This window comes from Panicum hallii, chromosome 8 (assembly GCF_002211085.1).
Source record: "Panicum hallii strain FIL2 chromosome 8, PHallii_v3.1, whole genome shotgun sequence".
NCBI lineage: Eukaryota > Viridiplantae > Streptophyta > Magnoliopsida > Poales > Poaceae > Panicum > Panicum hallii.
The window spans coordinates 42729951-42752638 of record NC_038049.1 but is presented as its reverse complement, the minus strand read 5'-3'; the positions used below and the strand labels follow the sequence as shown (position 1 = coordinate 42752638).

At 44.0% G+C, this 22688-nt stretch overlaps 3 protein-coding genes across 3 annotated transcripts; 1 reads left to right on the top strand and 2 right to left on the bottom strand.

Annotated features, from left to right (window-relative positions):
- Positions 1 to 1745: 1745 nt before the first annotated feature.
- LOC112902864 (GTPase Der) lies at positions 1746 to 7234 on the bottom strand. The gene is made up of 12 exons (XM_025972048.1): positions 6850 to 7234; positions 6378 to 6430; positions 6210 to 6293; positions 5843 to 6136; positions 5456 to 5595; positions 4915 to 5002; positions 4290 to 4472; positions 3943 to 4104; positions 3621 to 3814; positions 3224 to 3374; positions 2673 to 2835; positions 1746 to 2350 (listed from the first exon to the last, which is right to left on the bottom strand). Exons 1-12 carry the CDS (start codon positions 7226 to 7228, stop codon positions 2286 to 2288), a joined length of 1956 nt encoding a protein of 651 aa, XP_025827833.1. The 5' UTR covers positions 7229 to 7234; the 3' UTR covers positions 1746 to 2285.
- A 3766-nt stretch (positions 7235 to 11000) lies between these two features.
- LOC112902727 (1-acyl-sn-glycerol-3-phosphate acyltransferase PLS1) lies at positions 11001 to 16929 on the top strand. The gene is made up of 11 exons (XM_025971892.1): positions 11001 to 11358; positions 11911 to 12033; positions 13127 to 13166; positions 13284 to 13357; positions 13442 to 13501; positions 14248 to 14325; positions 14403 to 14561; positions 15152 to 15277; positions 15486 to 15578; positions 15710 to 15793; positions 16386 to 16929. The coding sequence occupies exons 1-11, from the start codon at positions 11026 to 11028 to the stop codon at positions 16590 to 16592; spliced, it is 1377 nt and encodes a 458-aa protein (XP_025827677.1). The 5' UTR covers positions 11001 to 11025; the 3' UTR covers positions 16593 to 16929.
- A 1583-nt stretch (positions 16930 to 18512) lies between these two features.
- LOC112872375 (probable indole-3-pyruvate monooxygenase YUCCA10) lies at positions 18513 to 20078 on the bottom strand. Its single transcript, XM_025935457.1, has 4 exons — positions 19464 to 20078; positions 18987 to 19220; positions 18785 to 18907; positions 18513 to 18683 (listed from the first exon to the last, which is right to left on the bottom strand). The coding sequence occupies exons 1-4, from the start codon at positions 20076 to 20078 to the stop codon at positions 18513 to 18515; spliced, it is 1143 nt and encodes a 380-aa protein (XP_025791242.1).
- Positions 20079 to 22688: the final 2610 nt, after the last annotated feature.

Genomic DNA, 22688 nt, shown 5'->3' with positions numbered 1-22688 from the left:
GCGTCCAATGCGGACGCGACACGTGGGGTTTTCATTCTTCCTCCTTTCCTTTCGGATCCTGCTCCCTGGTTGTACCCGCGGCAGCCGTCCGACGGAGCTGTCGGCGCGCATGGCGCTCGCCGCACCTCAGCCACCGCCGGCGGACAAACTGTTTGACAGCAGGCACGTGGTTAATCACAGTTTATTACCACAGTTGTACTTGTGCTAGCGTGAAACTGTTTGACCCGGTGGTTAAGTTTTAAACCAGTCTGGCCGCGGTGGGCCCCACATGGCAGGGGCCACGTGGGGGCGGCGCGCCTACTGGTGCCTACCTGCGGCGGCACGGCCACGTGGTGAATCACCGGCCTCGAGGGCGACCTCGCCGTCGCAGTTATGGCGGGGGCGCGGGGCAGGTCTCAGGGAAGGGGCAGCTGCGTGCTCCCGGGCTCGCTCGCCGGCAGGCCAAGAATGGCTGGGCTCATCGGCGGCGGCAGACCGTTTGCCCGCGAGCACGTGAGGATAGATGTAAGTAATCCTGACTCGCTAGATTCAGGGTCACCGCGTAGATCCGCTGTGTTTTGGGAGAAAGTAATACTTTGACTCTTAATTGAAGATCAAATTAAAGTGATTAAAATAAAGGGCAAGCTCTTTCAGCTCCTACTTTTAGCTTCTTTTACTATTTTGGGAACTAATGGGACTAGAACGTTTTTAGTCACTTTTGATCATTTTGTTTGAACTTTAGTCCCTAAACTAATTAAACTTTAGTCAATTTGTTTTAGCCAGTAGGAACAAATATGGCCTTAGTCACTTGATCCAAACAGCAGGTGACTAAAATTTAATCACTACTTTTAGTCATTTTAGTTTTAATCACTTGATCCAAACAGGCACTAAGATATTCCATGGGCACCCTTCTTTAAAGAAAAAAGAAAAATGCATTGCATATTTGCATAGGCAAAAGCCTCAGTCAAAACACGCCGATTTGGGTGGCAAAATTACCGCTAAATACTATAACGTGCTGCCCATCTCGGGACAATGGAAGGAGTGATGGCAGGACCCGTGCCTCGTAATCACCCTGGGTGGGTGGGTGGTTCGGTTGCCGGTATTCGCGGGAGGAGGCGAGATGGCCGGCGCCTCGATCTGCCTGCAGCCACCCCCCATGCTGCCGCCTGCTTCCCTGACCATTCCCTCCCCATTCGATGCCCTCGCATTCGTATCAAGACCTGGACGGTGCTCACTGGTGACGCCATGCATGGCTGCCCGGCGGCGCGTCGCCCACGGGGACACACGGCGGCGCGCTCGCTCTCACGTGCGCCGGGATCGGTCCCAGCAGGCAGAGACAGCGGTGCCAGGTGGCGCGGTCACGTGCGAGTTTCCTTACTAGCACAAGTCGCGCCGGTGAGGCCGAAGGGCCGGCGGCCATACGGATGGATGCAGCGCACTCCCCATCTGCATCGTTTCACCACGGTTTTTTCCTTTCTTGAGCCACCGGCGCGGCCGGCTGGTCGTGCGAAGGTGACCGCCGCCGGCCGGCCGCCTCAACCAGCTGGTACCTGAAAGCGCGGCGAGGCAGGCAAAGGGGACTCTGAATAATCTTCCCAGTTCGGTAGCGCGTGGCCTAACGTCCATGGGGGTCGGCTGAAACGAAAGCACCCAACTCGATCGGTGATGTGATGCTGCCAGGCACGTGCGCCGGCAGCTTCCCCGTACTTTGTTTTCTTTCCCTCAGCTCTGCTTTCGTTTTTCTTCAAAAAAAAAAGAGACAAAGATAACAGGGACGATGTCGACTGCATACGCACATCTAGCCAAAAACCAAAGGAAGGTTTTTGTGTAAGGTTTCACCCAAAGTAGGCTAGCATTTTCCAGTTCCTCGTCTCCCATACAAGGTTTCACCCAAAGCCTCGCGCTGCAACCTGTCCTGTCCCTTACCACGCAGCTTGCATCCCAGCAGCCCCTCCTACACAAACGCGAAGCTGTTCTGGAACCTCTCATGACACACCACACCACAGCACACCATCCCATCCCATGGAAGATTTGGGATCCTCAGCGGTGATCTCGTGCTGCATACATGCCCACCATTCTCGTATCCACCATCACCACCACACTGATCTTTCTAGCTTCCTCCGTATGATACTATCTTCCACATCATCCGCGCCTTCCACTTCAATACTAAGTTGCCCCTGCATCTCCTCCCACTCTGACATTTCGATGTCCCAAAAGTTCATTCTGAAACTCAAACTCCACTCCACATGTTTCGCATCAGCCACGGTTGTACTCAAACCTGAACAGAATCTATAAAGGTGGCTCGATCAGGCCGCCACAACCATTCTGCTAGGGGCTCCTGGGCTCTGCAACTTACTATCTGCAGATTTACCTGCAAAGAAGAAATGTAAAAAAAAAATGTGAGTATCAGTAGTCTTGTCGTGTCTAACGCAGAAGGATACCACAAATTTGCAGCAGAAGCTAAAGATGGACATGTGAATTGAAGAAGCTACGTTAGGTACTTGACTTTCAAGCAACATGAATGAATCCCACAAGTTCATGCCACAAATGGAATTGTATGTACTACTAATCATAGCTATACCAATATCTGACTTGAATCGAAGCTAGCAATATATTCACTATCTGCGTGTTTGTTTTAACTACTCAGAGCAAGCATCTATTCAACTGAAATTGTGCATCAGCATTTCTCTCACCTCGTTTATCCGGCCGCCTTCTGCTGCGCCACAATAACCGAATAGGGGTGCCTGGAAATCCAGCATCCGACCGGAGTTTCTTTTCCATGTAACGTCGGTATGTATCAGAAAAGAGCTTTGCATCGTTTACAAATAAAACAAATGTTGGAGGACCCACGGCAGCCTACAAATGGTCAAATAAATTTCCTTCAGATGCCAAAGATTGCAAAGAGAGTTCTGCGGTATTAGTTTCAAAACAAATCTCAGAGCAGTAAAAATCTTCTCTAGTGCTCTTCTAGTTTATTTCTAGATGTTTATTCCTTTCAGGGAACTAATCATTTTTATTGGCAAATAAAGATAGTTCCTAAATCATCAAATAACCGGACATGATTTTAGGACTGTTGTTGATTCTTTTGTCTGCAAGCTGGGAAATATAAACTTGATTGCAGAAAAGATGAAAAAAATCTCAAATATTGTTGATTTCTAGATGTTGATTCCTTTTCAGCATGGATCAAATACCCGTTGGCTTATAAAAACAAGTTTGTTGGCTTGAGAAGAAGTTAGGAAATTACCTGTGTTGTGTAATATACACGACCTCTTTTGCCACCTCTTGTCCGTGGTGGTGGTTTGAATGCTATAGCTTCTCTGACAACTTGATTAAGAATAGAGGTACCGAGTCTTCTAGACCTTTCCTTCTCAACCAAAGCAGCGGCAGAAATTATCCTGAAAACAATATGTACAACACATTATGTACACTATCAACGCGTGAAAGGATATCTAATTTGGGGAGCTAACCCTCTTCTATAGGGGTTACGCAGAGTAGGTGTTTGGATCACTTGTAAGAGCAATGCACAACTCAGAATTTTGAGTTGAAACAAAAGTTTCACAAGTCTGCTAGGAAAGAAAGAGATAAACAATAACAGTTATAAACTGCAAGCAGATTTGGGTGTGCAAAGATGAGAGGTTTACTTTTCAACACTGGTTCCATTTGTCGCAGAACAGTAGACTATAGGTGCCCAATCAAGTATGCGAAGCTTTTCTCTTACATCTTGCTCATAATGTGTTGTACTCTCATGGTTCTTGTTTGGGATTGTATCCCATTTATTCACAACAATGACACAAGCCTTTCCTTCTTTCTCAATCCTCTCTGCAATTTTATAATCCTTGAAACCACAAGAGTTCATTGTGTTAAAATGAACATACAAGACAATCACAAAGAAGAAAATAGTAAAACCAACAATGCTATGTTTCTTTGTGGGTCAAAATGCACATGTGTTTATAGCTAGCATACCTGCTCTGTAACACAAGCCATTGCTTCAATAACAAGGGCAACCACATCGGAGCGGCGAATTGCTCGAAATGCCCGTTTTACTGAAAGTGATTCCGTTGTGCTGCCAGCAGAAACAACTGCTGCCCGGCGTCGGATCCCAGCAGTATCAATGAGTTTGTACTTCTGCAGCATATTTCAGCAAATTAGTGTTATACTCCTGTGAAAAGCAATCAGTCTTTCTGGGAGCCAAAAGTTTATTTTGTGACAAAGAAGGAAGTAAATGTGAGTGGACATAATTAGGGCGTTCAATGGAACAATGTAGCAGCACTAGATTTTATCAAAATTTGGCAAAAGTGTTGGGAACAGACCTCTCCATCTGCTGTAGTAAACTCAGTATCAATAGCATCGCGTGTTGTCCCACTAACTGGGCTCACAATAGTTCTATCTTCTCCAACCAAAGCATTTAGAATACTACTTTTCCCCACATTTGGTCTTCCCACAATGGCAATAGCAGGAACCTTATTTTTCTCTTCTTCAACTCCATCCAATCCCTGTAATGCCCAATGAATTACTTTATGCATGTAACTGAAAGTATCTTCGCACAGCAAACAAAAAGGGAAAAAATGTCAGCTATACAAGAAAAATATTTTAAACACATAATTTTTTGAAGCAAGGTTCCAGCTTCCATAGTCAAATATGTTGATAAAACCATGAGGGGTCTCCACTCCAGCACATTTTATACTTTCTAGAATATTTATTCTGCTTATTGTGGCATGAAGCTAATCAGAACACTGAACAGTACCAACCTTGCACTACGTTAAGAGTCTTCTCTGTTAATCAACCTAGCTTTTTTGTAAGTAACTATAATTGTTTTGCCTCCACTATTTCGTCTCATTATCCAACCATTACATCATAAAGATTTCATTAATATTCGATCATTAACAGGAAAAAGCATGAATACAAGTGTTTGGGTAAATATAACAATTTCAATACCTCAAATTTTCTCAGCTCTGCACACACCAGATCAAGGAGATCTCCAGTTCCTGTGCCAGTAATAGCAGAAATTGGCAGAGGAGAAAACCTAGCAGGAATCAACAGAAAGATGAGTGGAGCAGCTTGGCTGACTGTTGGGCAGTAAAAGAAAAGGGCACACCGTCAACAAACATCAGATGTCCTTGTTAATATTTTATTTCTTTAAAGTCAACGCACAAATAGAGAATTGCAGAAAAGAGATTCTAGCAACATTTTGGCCTTGGAATTAGTGGCATTCAAATGATCTTAGCCAGTTAAATTCTGATAATAGTTTGTTCTTATACATAATTTACATCAAACAACGATCTCTAATGAGTATTTTTACGACATCCAAATGTGTTGTCTATCTTTGTATTTGAGCAATGCTGCATTATGCCATATCTAGTGTCATGTTTTAACTAATATTGTTGTCCAAAAATATAACATAAATGATCCAACACAGTAATTAATGGAAAGAAAACAATGATGTGCAATTTGGAGAGACAGCAAGATATATGCTCACCCTAGTGACCAAAAATCTAATGCTTGCAATTGCCCTTTCCGTGGAGATTCACACTTATTGACAGCAAGTATAACACACTTGTCAGAGTAGTTGCGTCGTAACCAATCAGAAATCTCTATATCAGCTGCCACAAGACCAGCCTGAAATGTGTATTGGCACCATTATGTTAGTAAGAACGAAGCTTAGATAAGAAATTACAGAATAATTTCCAAACATCAAAAGGCAAGTATTAGAACTACAGCTAACTAGCTAAGGTAATGCATTCCATTCGACGAATGAGCCTAAAAAAGGCAATGGTGAAGAAATTGTGCTTTAAAGTCATATGAATTTAAATATTAAACAAGCACTTCCCAGAACAAAAAAAACAAAATAATTGCCTAAACCTGCCTGACCATCCACGACGAATAGTACGACGGCTGCTTCATCAACAGCTGCAACTGCTTGTTTTTCAATCATTGATGGCATCCTCGCAATAGCAGCTTCTCTAGTGGCGAGAGGAATCCCATCCATACCAACAGTAGTGGTGACAGCAAGTTCTTCCATCACACCTGCTTGAGATTTTGATAAAGTAATTACCCCACCAGTATCAATAACCATAAACTCCTGATCACCCCAATAAGATCGTCCATATAAGCGATCTCTCGTCACACCAGGTTCATCAACAACGATAGCCCTGTTTCCCTGCAAGACACGACAACTCAATTTATTGTAGCAACTTTTGCATTCAGGTCTGAAGATATGATGATTGGCATACCCCAACAAGACGGTTGAACAGCGCAGATTTACCAACATTTGGCCTCCCAATGATTGCCACCTTTGGAAGAAGATTATCTGGGATCTGAATCATGTATAGGGCAGTAAATTAAAAAAAATCAGCATTTAACCATTTGATTCAGTAGAACATGAAGGTGTGTATACTGACATGTTTAGACATGGATTCCCTGATGTTTTTTCGTTTCTCCCGGACATCATCATCTGAAATGCAATTGGTTGATGAATTACTGAAACATGAACTGGGGGACAATGCGGAGGCTTTAATATGAAAAGCAGACACATCATTCCACCCCTACAGTTTTCATAACTAATGGACAAATAATGAGGCCCCCAAAAGGCGCCGGAGTTGCAAGTCAAGGCTAGTGATTAATTCTAGCATGCCTTCAAATACTGAAACGGTGGTATCTGCTGCACCCAAGCAGGGGACCGGGACATTCTGCAGACCAAAGTGGCGCAGATAGAATGCACGATTCAGGTGAATATGGTATTCTGAGAGTGAGTTCTCAGTCTGAAACTCTGAACAGCTCGGGGCCCAGCTTCAGTAATTCAGATTACTTCGACAAGCCAGCGGGAAGGACGGAATGCGAAAGAGGGTTGGGCAACGAGGTGGAGCCGCTCACCGATGTGGAGCTCCCGGGCGAGGCGCTTGGCGAGGTCGGCGGCCGCGCCGCGCGCCTCCTCCTCCATCGCCTCCACGTCCATCTCCTCCCCCACCTCGTCTTCATCCTCCTCCTCCTCGTCCTCCTCATCCCACTCCTCCTCGTCACCTTCGTAGTCTTCCTCGTCATGTTCGAACTGGTACTCATCGGAGCGTTGCTGCGCGGCTGGAGCGCGGAGCCCGGCGGAGCGGCGGCGCGCGGGCGCGGGGAACGAGAGGAGGAGCGGGCGCGGGGCGGCGGCGGCGGGCGGGGCCTTTCGCCGGAGCAGGCGGGCGTGGGCTTTGCAGGGGAGGTGAGCGGGGAGCGAGGGGGCGGAGGAGGAGGGCGCCATGGCGGCCATGGCGCGGCGGCGGTTGGGGAGCAGAGCAGAGCAGAGCGAAGGCAGCGTGGGCGGATAAGGGAGGGAACGCGGCAAAGGGTGCCGTCATTAACGGGCGGGTCGTGGGGGTGTGAGTATGGCAGGTGGGTCCGGAATGTCAGCGAGAGAGAGTGGAGAGATGGGACCCATCCAGAAGACTGGGTTGTGTATCTCGCTCGTGATTTTGTTGCGGTGTTTGGAAGAGGCTGACGGTTCGTCAAATTTGCCATATCCAGGCGCAATTCGTCAAATTACGAAATGTTGTATCTAACTGAACACACAGAAGATCAGCAGGTATAGATTTCGAATATCAAAAACACTACAGAAACACATGAAAAAACACTTGAACAATAGATCCAACAAATTAAAGCTTGGCGCCACCATCGACACATGTGATCTGATACGTCATTTTTTTAGAAACACCGATACGAGGATACGTGGATGTATATATATTATATTTATATTTATAGAAATATATAATAGAGATAAAATAAAAATGCATACATAGATATTTTTGCAGTGTCTGATTGCTTAGTATTTGATATAATAATTCACCATCTTACATGTATGGAGAGTATATATTTATAGATAAAATGAGAGGTAGAATTTCGAGAATTTCAACAAAGTATCAAGATTGCTTTATTTATTTAAATATTAATAAAATATTGCTACTTGTGGGATAAGCATAAAAAAATATCAGTATCCGGTAAGTATCGAAGGAGTATCGGTATATGATACGTGAGGGTTCACAAGTATCCGTGCATCGTAGACGGCCACCACCTTCGCCCTGGGCTTGATGATGCCCTTTGCCGCTGCCGGCGGCGGCTCGACGCTGCTCCTCGCTCCGGCAGCCTCCGGGTGCATGGTGATGACGGCGGCAGCCTCGCCGCCGGTGCTGCCGCCGCGTGCCGCAGGATCCGCCGCCTCCTCCACCAGGGGCTAGCTTGGTGATGGATCGTGAGGTCGGTCTGCTTCTTAATTGTAGGCGGGCGAGTCGTGGATATTGCTCCAGACGATGCCCGGGCAGTCACGTCAGGTTTTATATATACGGCATAGGAAGAGTGGAATTTTGGCCGCCCTTCTCCATCCGACTCGGACAAATAAAGATGTGACGAGCAGATTCGGAAAGATGCATGTATGTCACCGTGTTAGGCATGCAATGTTTTTTGTGGCAGTAGATCGATACTGCAACAGCTTCGAAATCCGGCTTGGGAGTTTGGTGCTTGTTTTTTTGGGAGGCCTTAGAGTTTAGTAATTGTAGTTCAAAGTTGTGCACTTTGTGCTTGCTGTCCTGCAAAATTATTCCATCGCTTGTTGTTTGCAGCAATCAGGGTTTATTGGTTGGTTCATGGCTTGCAGATATAGTTGGCCAGCAGGCCTGAGGTTCATGGGCCGGCTCACAGCACGAAGTTAATCAGGTCCAGCGTGGGTCTCCGTGCCGTGCCTGGGCTGCTCCCTTAGCCCGTGAGCTGGCACGGCACAGCCTGATTAGATGGTCGGCGCGACATTAGCTCTATTAACGGCCGGTCCAAATTAGAAAAACACACATATATATACTTAAATTTTTCCAAACCCTACCTGCTAGCCTGCCTCCTTTTCCTCTCCCAGCAGGCACGTGAACATCACTATCAAGCGAGAAAGAAACAGTTTAAAGCTTGCTGTTTGTGCCTTGAGCGTTTGATTGAACTCTAGAACGACTATATAAGCAGATCGATACTGCAACAGCTTCATCACTTTTCTTTTCTGCAAGTCAAAACTCTGTAACGACTATTACTCACATGTCAAAACTCGGCAAGCCATGGACGACCAACCCTTGCTACAGAAGCATCACCACTTTTCTTTTCTCTTTTTTTGTGTGCAAAAGGTTTAGTGATAAGACGGATTTGGCAGTACAAACGTAGTATGAAGCTCAAGAGCTTCAATCGAATTGAAGCATACAGTTTGCGAGCTTTGATGAAAGATAAAGCTTACAGCTTTGGCATTGTATCGATCGTGTCAGCCGCCAGGTACACATCGCTGTCGTCGAAGTGGAGAGCGTTGAACGGCTTGGGTGGTGTCTCTTCGATTGGATGCGACCTTACTTGGTGGTTAACTAATGCACATCTCCTAGCCCTTAATTAGCTGAACCAGACAACAACCTCCATCAGCAAGCAAGCTCTAGCTCAAGGAAAACGTACGAGGAAGCTGGAGCAGGCAGAGAGAGAGAGAGAGAGAGAGAGAGAGCGCGCATGCATGCACACAGAGACAAAAAGCCTCCTCCTTTGTGCTGGTGCCATGTCAGGGTTCGCCCCACCAAGTTTTTTTAAAATAAAAGAAACTGGGGGTGTTTTTATATTTCTTTTTGGAATTTCTACTGAAATATGAAATTCTAGACAAATTCCATCCGAACAGCAAAGGAAATCACCGATATATGCCTCCACTATGGGTGACCGATTGAACAAAAACTGCCGATGTTCAGCTGAAATTCTCAACATTGTGGCGAGAGGGAACCATGGCTAGATTCACCTTGGATTGTATGACAGCCGCACGGGGTACGTGGGCATTCAGGTCAAAATGAAGGCACGCCGCTCACCAACAAATACCTGCCGGGATGGATGGGGAAATGAAGGCAACATTCACTAGCTTGTCCGAGTCACACCTCCCTGTCCTGACCAATAGATCGATGGCCTCGCCTGCGCATCTTATCTTGTCCTTTTTCGGTTAATTTTATCGCGTTCTGCAGCCATCCCAGGCTGTCAGTGACTCGGTGGCGGTGCCTGATCATGTCAGATGGATAGATAAACTAATTACTCCCAGTGTTGCTAGTCGAATTACACATTTGTAAAAAAAAAGTTACTGACGTTGAGTCCCTTTGAGGAATGAAACATGTGCTCTCTTTTTAACAAGCTCGTAGGGGCTTTGCGCACACATGCCTCCACGGTGCACACCTGGTATTGCTTTGTAAACAAAAGCTAAATAAGAAGATGGACGAACTAGAAATGCACAAATTACTTTAAGGAAAAGTTTCATAAAAAGAACTTTAATAAAATAGAAAGAAGTTTATAGATTCGTTATTTGAGAATGTGCAAACGGCAACGAGCTCATGCAAACGTTGCTCTCTAGCTTTCCTTCCTTCCTTCCTTCCTTTCTTTCTTTCTGTTGGTGTCTTTTTCCCAACGAGCAGATCAACGTACACGTCACTTGGAACCACATGATTAGCTACTCTACACGTCCTGCTAAATGTGATGCTAGAATTAGATACAAACACACGTTTCGGTTCCTTTGACAAGGGCATTGTTTGCTCAAAAGAGTTCTACACGCCTCCTCTACGAGAACTAATTTCTTTTTAACTTGCAAGACGTTGTCGTTATCTGACAGAATTTGCCAAAAGTACCAAATGCATGAAAAAAAGAGAGCCTTTTTCCATCCTTCTCACTTTAGATTAGCCCAACACATTTTTTTTTCATATTTTCACACACATTTGAAGTTGCAGGCAGCTTTCTGTATTGTAGAGCCGAGTCTTCTTTCCCCACTCGTTGAATTCCTCGTCCTCACGACTAGACTACACACTCGATATTGTTTCAAACAAAACAAAAAAAATTGTATAAGAAAAAACAGTAAAATTAGAATCATATTTATCCAGGACCCTCCATTTGCCTCCTAGTACTAGGCAAAGAAAAATGTGTTCCTTCTTAAAAATAAGGGTAAAAGCATCAATTTTCTAGGGCACAAAATCATTTTTTTTGGAAATGAGTTATCCGACGTGGCACACCAGCCTCTCGTGTTGCCAATGCCCAACCATGAACGCATACGCATCCGCTTCACTCCATCGCCTGCCTCCCAGCGTCTCATCCATCCACCACCGCCCCTACAATAAAAACCTCCGAATCCGGGGCCTCGTGTGCCCCGTCCTCCTCGTCGCCGGCGGAGCCGCCTTCGCCCACCGCAGCTCGCTCACCTCTCGCCGGGGAAGGAGCGCCGCGGCGAGCTTCTCCACCGCCGCCTCCCGCCTGACCCCACCCCTCCGAGATTGGAAGCGGCGGCGGCCGGCCATGGCGATCCCGCTCGTGCTAGTAGTGCTCCCCCTCGGCCTGCTCTTCCTCCTCTCCGGCCTCATCGTCAACACCATCCAGGTAGCCTCCCTCCCCACCGGGGCTTAGCTCGATTTGTTTTGCCTTTTCCATTTTTGGGCGGCGTCGGGGGTGATCTGATTCGGTTGCTGAGCAAAAGATTTGATCTTTCCCCCCTTTGAATACACCACCTTTTGTCAACATTTTCGTTGGATTCCTTGACGGTAGTTGCGTGTTGTAGGTTAATTATTGCTGATGCGCGTTTTACTGAAAGATTTGGTCTTTTCAGACACAGATTGTCACAGTTGCCTTCTGGGATTTCGTTCGTCCTGATGATTCCAGACGTTTTTTAAGTCAAAGATGTGTCTTTTAGGAGGGAAGCTTCATGTGGGTCTGTTAATTTTTGTGGTAGTATAATGCTTTTGTCAAATATAAATATATAATTCAGAATTTTCCTTTGGCTGCGGTTTGCGGCTAAGAATGGTAGTTGTACTCAAAACTGCAACTTGTTACCGAAACGATCAGAAACTTACTGCTATTGATCTGTGAATGACCTGAACTATAACCACCACTCAACAATTCTTGATCTGTTTGTTTCGGTGTTAAAATTTTCAGGCCATCCTATTTGTGACAATAAGGCCCTTCTCAAAGAGCTTCTATCGGCGGATCAACAGATTCCTGGCCGAGCTGCTGTGGCTTCAGCTGGTTTGGGTTGTGGACTGGTGGGCAGGCGTCAAGGTATGTAGATGCGATCTACAGCAAAGCAAAATTTTGTTTCGCATTGCATTTTATTAGTTTTACACCTTGTTTCTGTCGCTACATTAGAATTTGAAGTTGCATTAGCGTCATCAATCAGGCGCCGTTCGCATCATTTCGTCCGTTTGCTAGTCAACGTTACTTGCACGTGTCATGTGTCGAGTTTTGGAAATGTTATCCAGTGGAAATAGCTAGCATTTATGAACAAACTGAGCAAAGCAACTATTTCCAGTGTTACAACCTAACAAAATCTGGTAGATGGATATGTAACCGAACATAGTAAGCAAAGCGGTTTCAAGAACTTAGCTCTCCCACACATCAAGTTCATCAAACTCAGTCCCACAACAGAGCTGTTAGGGGCATTGATAAAGATTGACAACCTACCTTGGCTAGAGTTGAGTGTGATGTGTTTAAGGGCCTTACTGGGCAAACAATCATGGAATTGACCTACTATTCAACTCTGTGGAGCTGCCTTTTGGTGAACTTTTGTTGCATATCCTCTAAACATGGACATACTAGTGCATGAACTGATAAGTGTGGCTTGTAAAACTGAAAAGGGAAGATACCCATGGCAGTGTGGCTTGTAAAACTAAAAAAAAGATAATTAAACTTTTTTTTTTTGGTTTTGATGCATTATGGAAGTATAACATAATAGTAGACATGATGATGTAACGTTTACTTAACTGGCTTATTGAGGCTTTTTGTTTCTTCCTTTTCATGAATAAGTCTAAATGAACATACTTCTTAAGTACGTACTCCCTCTGTCCCATGAAAAGTGCAATCCTGCATTTGAAAAAAATCCCACAAAGAGTGCAATCCTAGAAATTGGATCTCAACTACCTGCCTAATTAAGTAGTCAGATTTGATTTGCATGCCAAAACTAACCGCCTGTGGCAAACAAATGTGGGCATGAGAGTCTTTTCACGCGACCACTAATCTGTTTGAAAAAAAACTAGAATTGCACTCTCATGGGACGGAGGGAGTAGTATACAAACATGATGTTTGAACTGATGTTTACAAAGAAATTAGTGGTGTTTTCTCCTTATCACAATCTAATTCAGTTCATGTTCTGCAGGTACAACTTCACGCTGATGAGGAAACTTACCGATCAATGGGTAAGGAGCCAACTTTAAGATTTTGTTACCCAAATTGCTGGTACTTACAGTAACCGCCATGCCAGCTTAAGAAAAACGTTGGAGTTGGACTACAGGCTTATCTGAATAATTCTGTAGGTAAAGAGCATGCACTCATCATATCAAATCATCGGAGTGATATTGATTGGCTTATTGGATGGATATTGGCACAGGTTGTTATCTCTCATTTTTCTGAACAGCCGTTACAAACTTGTATAGTTTATTGATATTCATTTCTTTTCTGGGCTTGTGTTCAGCGCTCAGGATGCCTTGGAAGTACGCTTGCTGTGATGAAGAAGTCATCAAAGTTCCTTCCAGTGAGTTATCTTATATGTATTTTTGATTTTTCTGTAGCATGTAATTTTACAATTTATATTCTCATTGGCTAGTGCCATTAATTGTAAAGCACATGCAAAAAGTTATTTGTGGCAAAAGTATGCAACGTAAACAAGCATATTTGGGAGTAGAAACTTGCTTGTCTAGTATCAAGAAATTAGGATAGCATATTACTTTGCCATGTTCTCACCGCAACAGCTGTGGGTTGCAGTTGATGTATGACTCCCAAGGAAAATTGCTTAAGGATTTGTTCTTCTTGCTATACAACTGCACCAACCGTAAATATCAACTACAGCCTGACTGAAATTGATAGTACTTCTATTTTATTTTGGACTGGCGAGTCTTATTTTATGTTAGCTATTAAGATCCAGCGTTAATAACTGAAAGCAGAAGTGTTTCTAGAAGTACCCTTGCCTATTTTCACGGAGTTCACCAATGTGGAATATCAGGTAGATCTGGAAATAAAATGACATAACTAAGCCCAGATAGTATACTTTTTGGCAAAAGAAAAATTGGAAATATGTAACCATGATTAGATTCAGTTATTTGGAAGTTACCTTATATTTTTGGTAGGATCCATTTATGTTTATAAGGCATTCGTGCACTAGCATCAACTGAAGCAAAGATGCCTGATTTCGGATCCTGCTTGAGTTAAATCTTACCATCTCTGCATAGTAGATGGCACATGCTTTGATGTCCTGTAAGTCATCCTTATCACTTTCTGCAGGTTATTGGCTGGTCCATGTGGTTTGCAGAATACCTCTTTTTGGAGAGGAGCTGGGCAAAGGATGAAAAGACACTAAAGGTAACTCTCCACCGTTTCTGTACAAGAAATTTTAGTTTTCCCTTTTCACCTAGTGATCTTGTAAATCTTGATTATAGTGGGGCCTCCAAAGGCTGAAAGACTTCCCCAGACCATTTTGGCTAGCCCTTTTCGTTGAGGGTACTCGCTTTACTCCAGCAAAGCTTCTCGCAGCTCAGGAGTATGCAGCTTCACAGGGCTTACCAGCTCCGCGAAATGTACTTATTCCGCGCACCAAGGTAACTCGCTGTTCCCACATTGAAATGATTCTAACATTTCAAATGAACAAGAACTTTTACCAACATTAGCCTTCTGTTATATTGTACATAACAGACATAATGAGTGATTCTAATTCTAAAGTGTAACTTGGCATGCTCCAAAAAAACTACATTGTTCCTATGATTTAAAGTGATTTTTTTCTTAGTTCGTTCACAGAGCAGATCCCTCATAATGTTTTTGAATATAGGTCACAGTAATTGTCAGCAGTTTGCTGCATATTATATGTGCATGACTGCTGGTAGAACTAATAACATATCTGTTGGTTTCAGTTGTGAAAACTTGAAAGGAAAAAATGCAGCCTTTTTGTACATTGATGATACAACTATGATATTCCTATACAACATTTCAGACTAGTACATAAAGTAACAGATACTGAGTACTTTCTTGATTTTATGGAATGACTGGGTTATTAATCTATTCGTAACAGCTACAGACAATAGTTATCAAAAAAATATGGTTGTATCGTATATTTTGCCTCGTGTATTTGTGGCACCACTTTATTATGTTTTGCAATAAATTATGTACTGATACCTTTCATGGCAAATTCCAGGGATTCGTATCTGCTGTGAGTATTATGCGGGATTTTGTTCCAGCCATTTATGATACAACTGTAATAGTTCCAAAAGACTCACCTCAACCAACAATGCTGCGGATTTTGAAAGGGCAACCGTCAGTGGTAAGTTTGCTAACTTAATGAATATCTGAAGGCAGACCAATATGGAATTAGTCGCATCAACTAACCACTGAATTGAGTTGATTATTTTTCAGTACTACTATGGTGTCTTAAAAGTCAAATTGACACAGTACAGTCATAATAAATTGTGAATTTCAATGCCCAATTACATACTGTGATGTTGAAACAAATTTACTACATTTTTCTCTAGATACATGTTCGCATGAAACGCCATGCAATGAGTGAGATGCCAAAGTCAGATGAAGATGTTTCAAAGTGGTGCAAAGATATATTTGTAGCAAAGGTACTGAACTATATGTAGTTATTTTCAGATGTATTTTGGTTGGAGCTTGCTGAAAATTAAAATTCTTCATTTATTGTTCGACCTATTATTAATTCTTAAGTATATACCATCTGTCTCCCTTTTTGCTACAGGATGCCTTACTGGATAAGCATTTGGCAACAGGCACATTTGATGAGGAGATCAGACCAATTGGTCGTCCGGTGAAATCATTGCTGGTAAAACCTCAATACAATAGCATGCTATTCAAATATAATCTGCCACAGCATTATCACTGGCAGTGATTATTGTCTTTGCTGAACAAGAAAAAGTTGGTCTTGCTGCCATGGACAAATGGTGTTTTTGTGTAAATGTGTTAGTTTCAGGGTACTTTTGCTGGTGGGCCAGGTTACATAAGTCAAGCAAGTGCCATGTGAAATTTTGATGCTATTGATACATCCTGTGCAACCAAGAAAATGCCATACTAGTATTAGGAATTGTCCAGAATGACCACTTCGGGTTTAGCTTTTGCCCAAGACTCAAGTGGCAGCTGTGGTTGGCGACTAGGTTTGGGACTTCGGTATCTGGGCCATAGAAGAAGTGGTTTTGCTGTCCCATGTTTTACTAGGAGTATTGCATTGTAGAAACCTCCAACAGTTGTCGCCTTGTTTCAGGAAATCCTTTTTTTGGTACTCATTGTAAAATTTATCTTGACATTTCATAGATCAATAGCTTTGCTTTAACCGAATTGAGATGCCATCTCTAAATGCATTAGCAATCTAGCATGTCCTTGGCAAGTAACTGATTTCCTTTTTTCTCCTGATGCAACAGGTGACCCTGTTTTGGGCATGCCTTCTCCTATTCGGCGCCATCCAGTTCTTCAAGTGGACGCAGCTCCTATCGACATGGAGAGGCGTAGCGTTCACTGCTGCCGGGATGGCCCTCGTGACAGGGGTCATGCATGTGTTTATCATGTTCTCCCAGGCGGAGCGGTCGAGCTCAGCAAGGGCAGCACGCAACCGGGTGAAGAAAGAGTGATAGGATGTTCGGGTCTGCTAAAAGGCAATCCACCAAACGCTGCAGATTCAATTCATAGACACCAAATTCGAGGGTCTCTGTGGGCTAGACACCAAACTTGATGAACTCAACAGGAAGCGCATAGCGCTATTCTTGTATTTTGTTTGCAGGAAGGGAGTTGTTTTCTTTGTTTTTCTTTTCTTTTGGCAGCGGAACTGTAGGATATGAATTCGTTGGTACTTTTACCCCTGCCAGCGTTATGTGGAAGTCTTCAGTGGTTTATGGATTAGCTAAGTTTTCCATCTTTTCTAGTGATGCGTGAATGTGAAGCCTGTGTTGAGGCAGTCTGTTTTTGGCATGGGCAATGTTCAGTTTGAGGCTGGGTGATCCTCCTGAACATGCTGAATGGGAAGGTGTGCGGATTGAGAGCTTCTGGTCTGTCACCTCCAGGAATGTGTCAGTGTCACGTCACACTGACGCTGACACCTGGAGATTTTTACCAACAAATGCCACAGACGGGAAGCCTCGTTTAAAGATGAGGTGAATTGGTGAGGGGCGGTGGTTTTGAAAAGGAGGCAGCTAACATTTTCAGAGTTAAGTGGCACACGGGGGGAAGGAGTGCAATATTACGAGGAGCTCCTCTTTTAACGGAATATTTAGTGAAATTTGGACCATAAAAATATTTTACTCAAAATAAAAAAACTATAGCAAATTTAGTTTGGTTGGGTGTTGCTACTCTCAAGTGATACTATTACTAAACTAAGTAATGATTCCTTGTTCCGTTAATCGGAGTTCTAATCGGAATCCGGGTGACCGTATATTGAGTTAAGGATCCGAAACTGTTTAGAATTAGCGCTTGGCGAGTAAAATAAAAAAATTTGAAATCTTTGACTGACACGTACTATGTTATTATAAAACATATATGGTATAATATATATATATATTAATCAATATATTTATATGGCTTCTCGTAGCAATGTACGGACATATTTGCTAGTTATTTAAAAAAGGAAATGAAATATGCACATGTCGTGCTCAGATAAAACGTGGGTGATGCTTGGCAAGTGTAAACCATATTCAAAATTTTCAAAATAAACGGTTAGCAGTACTCAAACAATTGTCGCCTTGTGCACATCTCCTGCAATCGCCGCCATGTAGTGGCATGGTCATCTATATTTGGTGGAACATCTGGAAGGAACAAAATTACCGTATTTTTCAACATCTTTTACCGGCTATTGAAGTTGCTTCACGAACAAAAGAAGACATTATGCAAAGAAGGCGTGCCATGTTGTTGTCTTAAATCTCTTCAAGGATCCTCTAGTGTCTTTTTGTGTTATTGAGTAGCTTTTTCACTTGGGGGTTTCATCACGGCCAAGGTCTTTGGCTTGTGATTTGTGGCTCTTTTCTAAAACTCTATCTTCTATCTTAATGAAGGGCAGAGCTCCTGCCAATTTGGTTAAAAAATCATGTGAAATTTGTTAGCCATTTCCTATCTCAGTAACTTTGTTTTCGAAAAATGAGTATCCTTTTAGTATTGCTTCATACTGTCACAATGTGTATATCTCAGTAACATTCACTGGTAAATGGGACCTCGGTTCCAATTATTGGTTCAGGTTTTAACTGGACAAGCAAACGGATGTGTTGTGAGCCTGCTACAAGCCTGAAATCGAAGCACGCTTGCAGTTCCAAGTGCAAATTAAACAACTTTGAGACAGAAGTACTACTATTCTTGTAGGCTGCAAGAATATTTTTCAAGATAATGAGTTATACATGCTTGATGTGCTAGTGAAAAATTCGAAAAAATTCATTGTAAATATGATGTAGAATGTCCATGCTAATGTTTTCTTTTGCAAACTATTACAAGAAATGAAAACATATCATTTCACAAGATCAAGACTACAGTTAAAGGCTAGCTAATTCATCTTATCTGGAACATCATGTTTATGCATGGTAGCTAGACAAGATGTCACTGGCGATATTCTTGGCATCCATGGCAATACCAGCCAAGCCTCTCTTTGCCAAGCCAGCACAATAGAGCCCATTTGCGCCCTTCCAATGATTTGGAAATTCTTGCTTTGGCAGTCCATCATCATTTAACATGCTTTCACCATTCTGAAACCATAAATTACAAAATTACATTGCTGTATAAATGACACGATTGTTGCATAAATTAATTTATTTGCATGGTAAGACCAAGAATTGAAATATGGTACCTTGAGCCACGTATTTGCTGTGCTTTTATATCCAGTTGCAAACACAATGGCATCAAAAGTGCTTTTCTTCCGGCCTTCAAATTCAACTGTGTTACCCTCAATTTTGGAAATATTTCCAAGCACCTGCAAAGCGAAACAAACTTGAATAAATTCAAGAAGAAACTTTACAGATAATTTTCTTCATATGAGAAGATATGCTCACCTTGATAGTGCCATTCTTAATTAAACTAATTGTCCCGACATCAATCACAGCAGATTGCCCGGTTTTTGCCTTGAGGAGGAGAGGGCCTAATTTTGGTCTCACAATGCCATGCTTTGAAAGGTCTCCAAACACAAAATTTGATAACCTCACTAGAAGACCATCCACAACGTTCACTGGTATATGCTGGACCGAAGTCATGCCCAACCGAATTATTTCTTTTATCACTACATGTACCTGCAAGCACACCCATGCCACACACACATATTTTTGTAAGAGCACAGCAGCATAGACAAGTATAGAGCGTTCATCTTTTTAGAACTATCGCCCTACATTTTCTCATGTATACATCATTTACCTATGAAAAATTTATGAGAAAATTTGGGCACTTTTTATGAGTGCTCCATTACCTTGAATTAAGAACACAATTAACTAAGGTTGCATGTTTACTTTCAAATACAAGTGGAACAACAAACTTACCGGGCTGCGTATAACAATGGATGTGTTGGCGCCATGAGATGCAAGGTCATAGGAAATCTCCATTCCAGAGTTGCCGCACCCAACCACCAACACATTCTTCCCCGAGTAGGAGGCACCTGATTTGTATCTTGATGAGTGGATAGCCTCTCCAGCAAAGTGATGCAGCCCAGTGATAACTGGGATGTTCTCTGCACTATTCTCACCACTTGCCACAACAAGGAACTTAGCTGTGTACCTAACAACCACGGATGTTTTCATGTCACGCACCATGCTGAACCAACACTTTCTAACTTCATCATATGAGCATGACTCAATGGCAGTTTGGTACTTTGGCCGGATGTCGAAACGCTCAATGTAATTATCTATGTACTGCACGAACTGATCCTTTGGGATGTAGGTTGGGGCATCTGCTGGGTAGGACATGTGGGGTAGCTCACAAAACTCCTTTGCAAGATGTAGCTTTAGGCGGTCATAAGCACGGTTGCGCCATAGGGATGCACTACAATCCTCACGCTCGACAATGACATAAGGGATACTAAGTTGGGTGAGGCATGCCGCTGTTGCCAGGCCTGCTGGTCCTGCACCCACGATGAGGACTACAGTCTGCTCCTCCATTGGGAACGAGAGAGCTACTGAAGTTCTATGGGGAGATGTGAAGGTAGGACTTGAGGAAATGGCTATTGTTGTTTGTTTGATGGATTCTGTGAAGTGTTGTTAAGGGAGGGGAAGCATATATCTCCTACTTTGACGCGTACATCGCACTTTATTGAATGGGGATGTGGTTGCTGTTAAATTTGGTAAAACCGTGTTGAAGGACAATGCATAGTATGTACGCTTGTGTGTGTAATGGTGTTGGATGAAACGGTGACCCTTTGTAAAAATGTTTCTTTATGTGTCATTTGTATTAGCGTGAATATGGTACAAATAGGGAAGCATAAACTAAGCAAGAGGGGTAGTCTTCTACCCGCATTTTGTGTACATTATTATTGATCCAGTATGAAAGCTTTGTCTAGTACAGAAATAGTTATAAACACGATCTAAGAATTTTATCTTTCAAGTGTCTGTTAATTCCACACTAAAGTTTTCCTCAAGCGTTATTTATCACCCACGGCCTTGTCAGAAAGTCCCAACGCGTTCACGCAGATTACCCGGCCCGTGTTTTGCACCTCTAGGACTACCGGATGGATGAACTTAATGGAGTAAGAACATATGAAAGATGTGGGAGGATTCTAAATATGTTTTATATGGTAGGTCCTTTTCTTCGCCACATAGTATTTGGGCGTTTTTATCCGAACAGATAATTGCAGTTTCAATTGAAAAAAATTGTGATGTTTTTATCGAGTAGAAATGGAGCTCAAAATTCTATTTGGAGAGGACATGAACTGTCTCACTCCAGCAAATGAACTTTTAGCAACCGCTGAGTGATCACATGATTTCAGCAACGAGAAGGATCCACAGAAGGGTAGTCTGAATATTTACAGCCATCTCTGAATATGTTGCGTGCCGTCTAGGATTGTCAGGAGTGGGTGGATGCTCTGGCTCTGGCCGTCGACGACATGGCGCCTGTCATCGGGCCTCCTCGGCACGGGCATGTGGACAATGGCCCTGTTGCAAGCACCTCGGCGGCTGCCGCCGTGCCCTCGCGCGCTCCGGCCCGGATTCAGAAGGAATCGTCTTGCGGGCTGCGGCCGTGTCCAAGGACCAGATGCCGCCGGCCAACCACAGCCACCGGCCGGGGCTCCGACGACGGGCGCAGCAGCAATCTTCTCCTCCCCAGCCGTTGCCGTCGTCGCGCACTTACCAACGCCGGCCGGACATTTCTGGGGGAGAAAAACGGCGACCGCAGCTCCGAGCATTCTTCAACGTTGAACACGGCGTGGCCATCCCACCGTCTTTCTTGCTGCCTCGCGGCTGCTCCACCGTCCACGAGGAAGCCGATTTCCCGGCGCCGGATGGCTTCGCGTGCGCGATGGTCCGTACGCCGGCGAACATGGCACCGCACGGGAGAGGGAAGGCCGCAGCCAGCGCCTCTGCGGCTTCATCTTGCACCGCCTCTGAGCACCCATCTATTGCGGCGGGAGCGTCCCTTCCGCCCGACGCCGCCGCGCGCCGGGCCGCCTCTGCTTCAATCCGCCGCCGAACACCACGACCCAAATGAGGGGTCTAAATGGAAAAATGTGGATAAATATTTTCACACAGCCCCTGAATCGGATCGCGACTATTAATCGTGATCCGAATAAGGGGGGTATATGAAACTACCAGGAGCTATACTGCAATATACTAATTTTTTCGGGGGACTTATTTGCAAAAGTATGCTGAGCGCGTTTCTCGCAGATTGCGGCGCCGGCGATGGCTCCCGTTCCGCCGCCTGCATCCGGACGGCGGCATCCTCCCGATCAAGGCACGCCATGATACGCTCTCGCCCATCCGCCGTCTCCTCCTCCACCTCGATCGGTCTCAACATTGACCCCGAGGACCGCCCGCCGGCGTGCCGCAGCAATCAGAACGCAGGACAAAATAGATGGCGCCGCTGCCGACTGCTTCGAGCTGAAACGTGAAGCTTTTCTGAATCAATCATCGATCTCTAACTGAATGTTAACCATGCGGATAGATAGATTTTGCCAATCTAGATGCAGAAGCCTACTCTGCAGGTTCAGGATTCAGAAACGGTGCAGTAGCCAGCCAGCTTCTGGAGCGCAATTGTATCCTGAATTTGGATGATGAGACCCGCTGCAAGCCTGAAACTTGCTTGCTGGACAAAAGTGGACGAAGGATCGTGGAATGCAGTGTCAGACAGGGTTGTTTGCAGGTTCAGAGCTGCTCAAACTTGAGACCACTATAAACCAATTGAACAAAAAATGGCTATCGTTCTCGTCAGGTGCAGCAGCACTGTGGCTGTGGGGTGTCTATTGGTGATCCGTAGTTGCAAACGTGCACTGCACCGGCCCCATTGACTCTCTCGGCGCCCGTTGGCAAGGCGTCGCGCATTGGCTCCATGAACCATGATCCTGCTTCTATTGTCTGTGGACTTATATGCAGATGGATGGATCACGGTCAGATTATGTAGGTTATTATCTGTATTTTTTTATCTTGATTATGCAACCCAATTTAGGAAATTATTTGCAAAAAAACAACTAGGGGTAAATTTGCAAAATTTTAATAATCTGTCAAATTTGCACAAAATGATAACTATGGTGGATCCAATCATTTCATCAAATAAGTAGT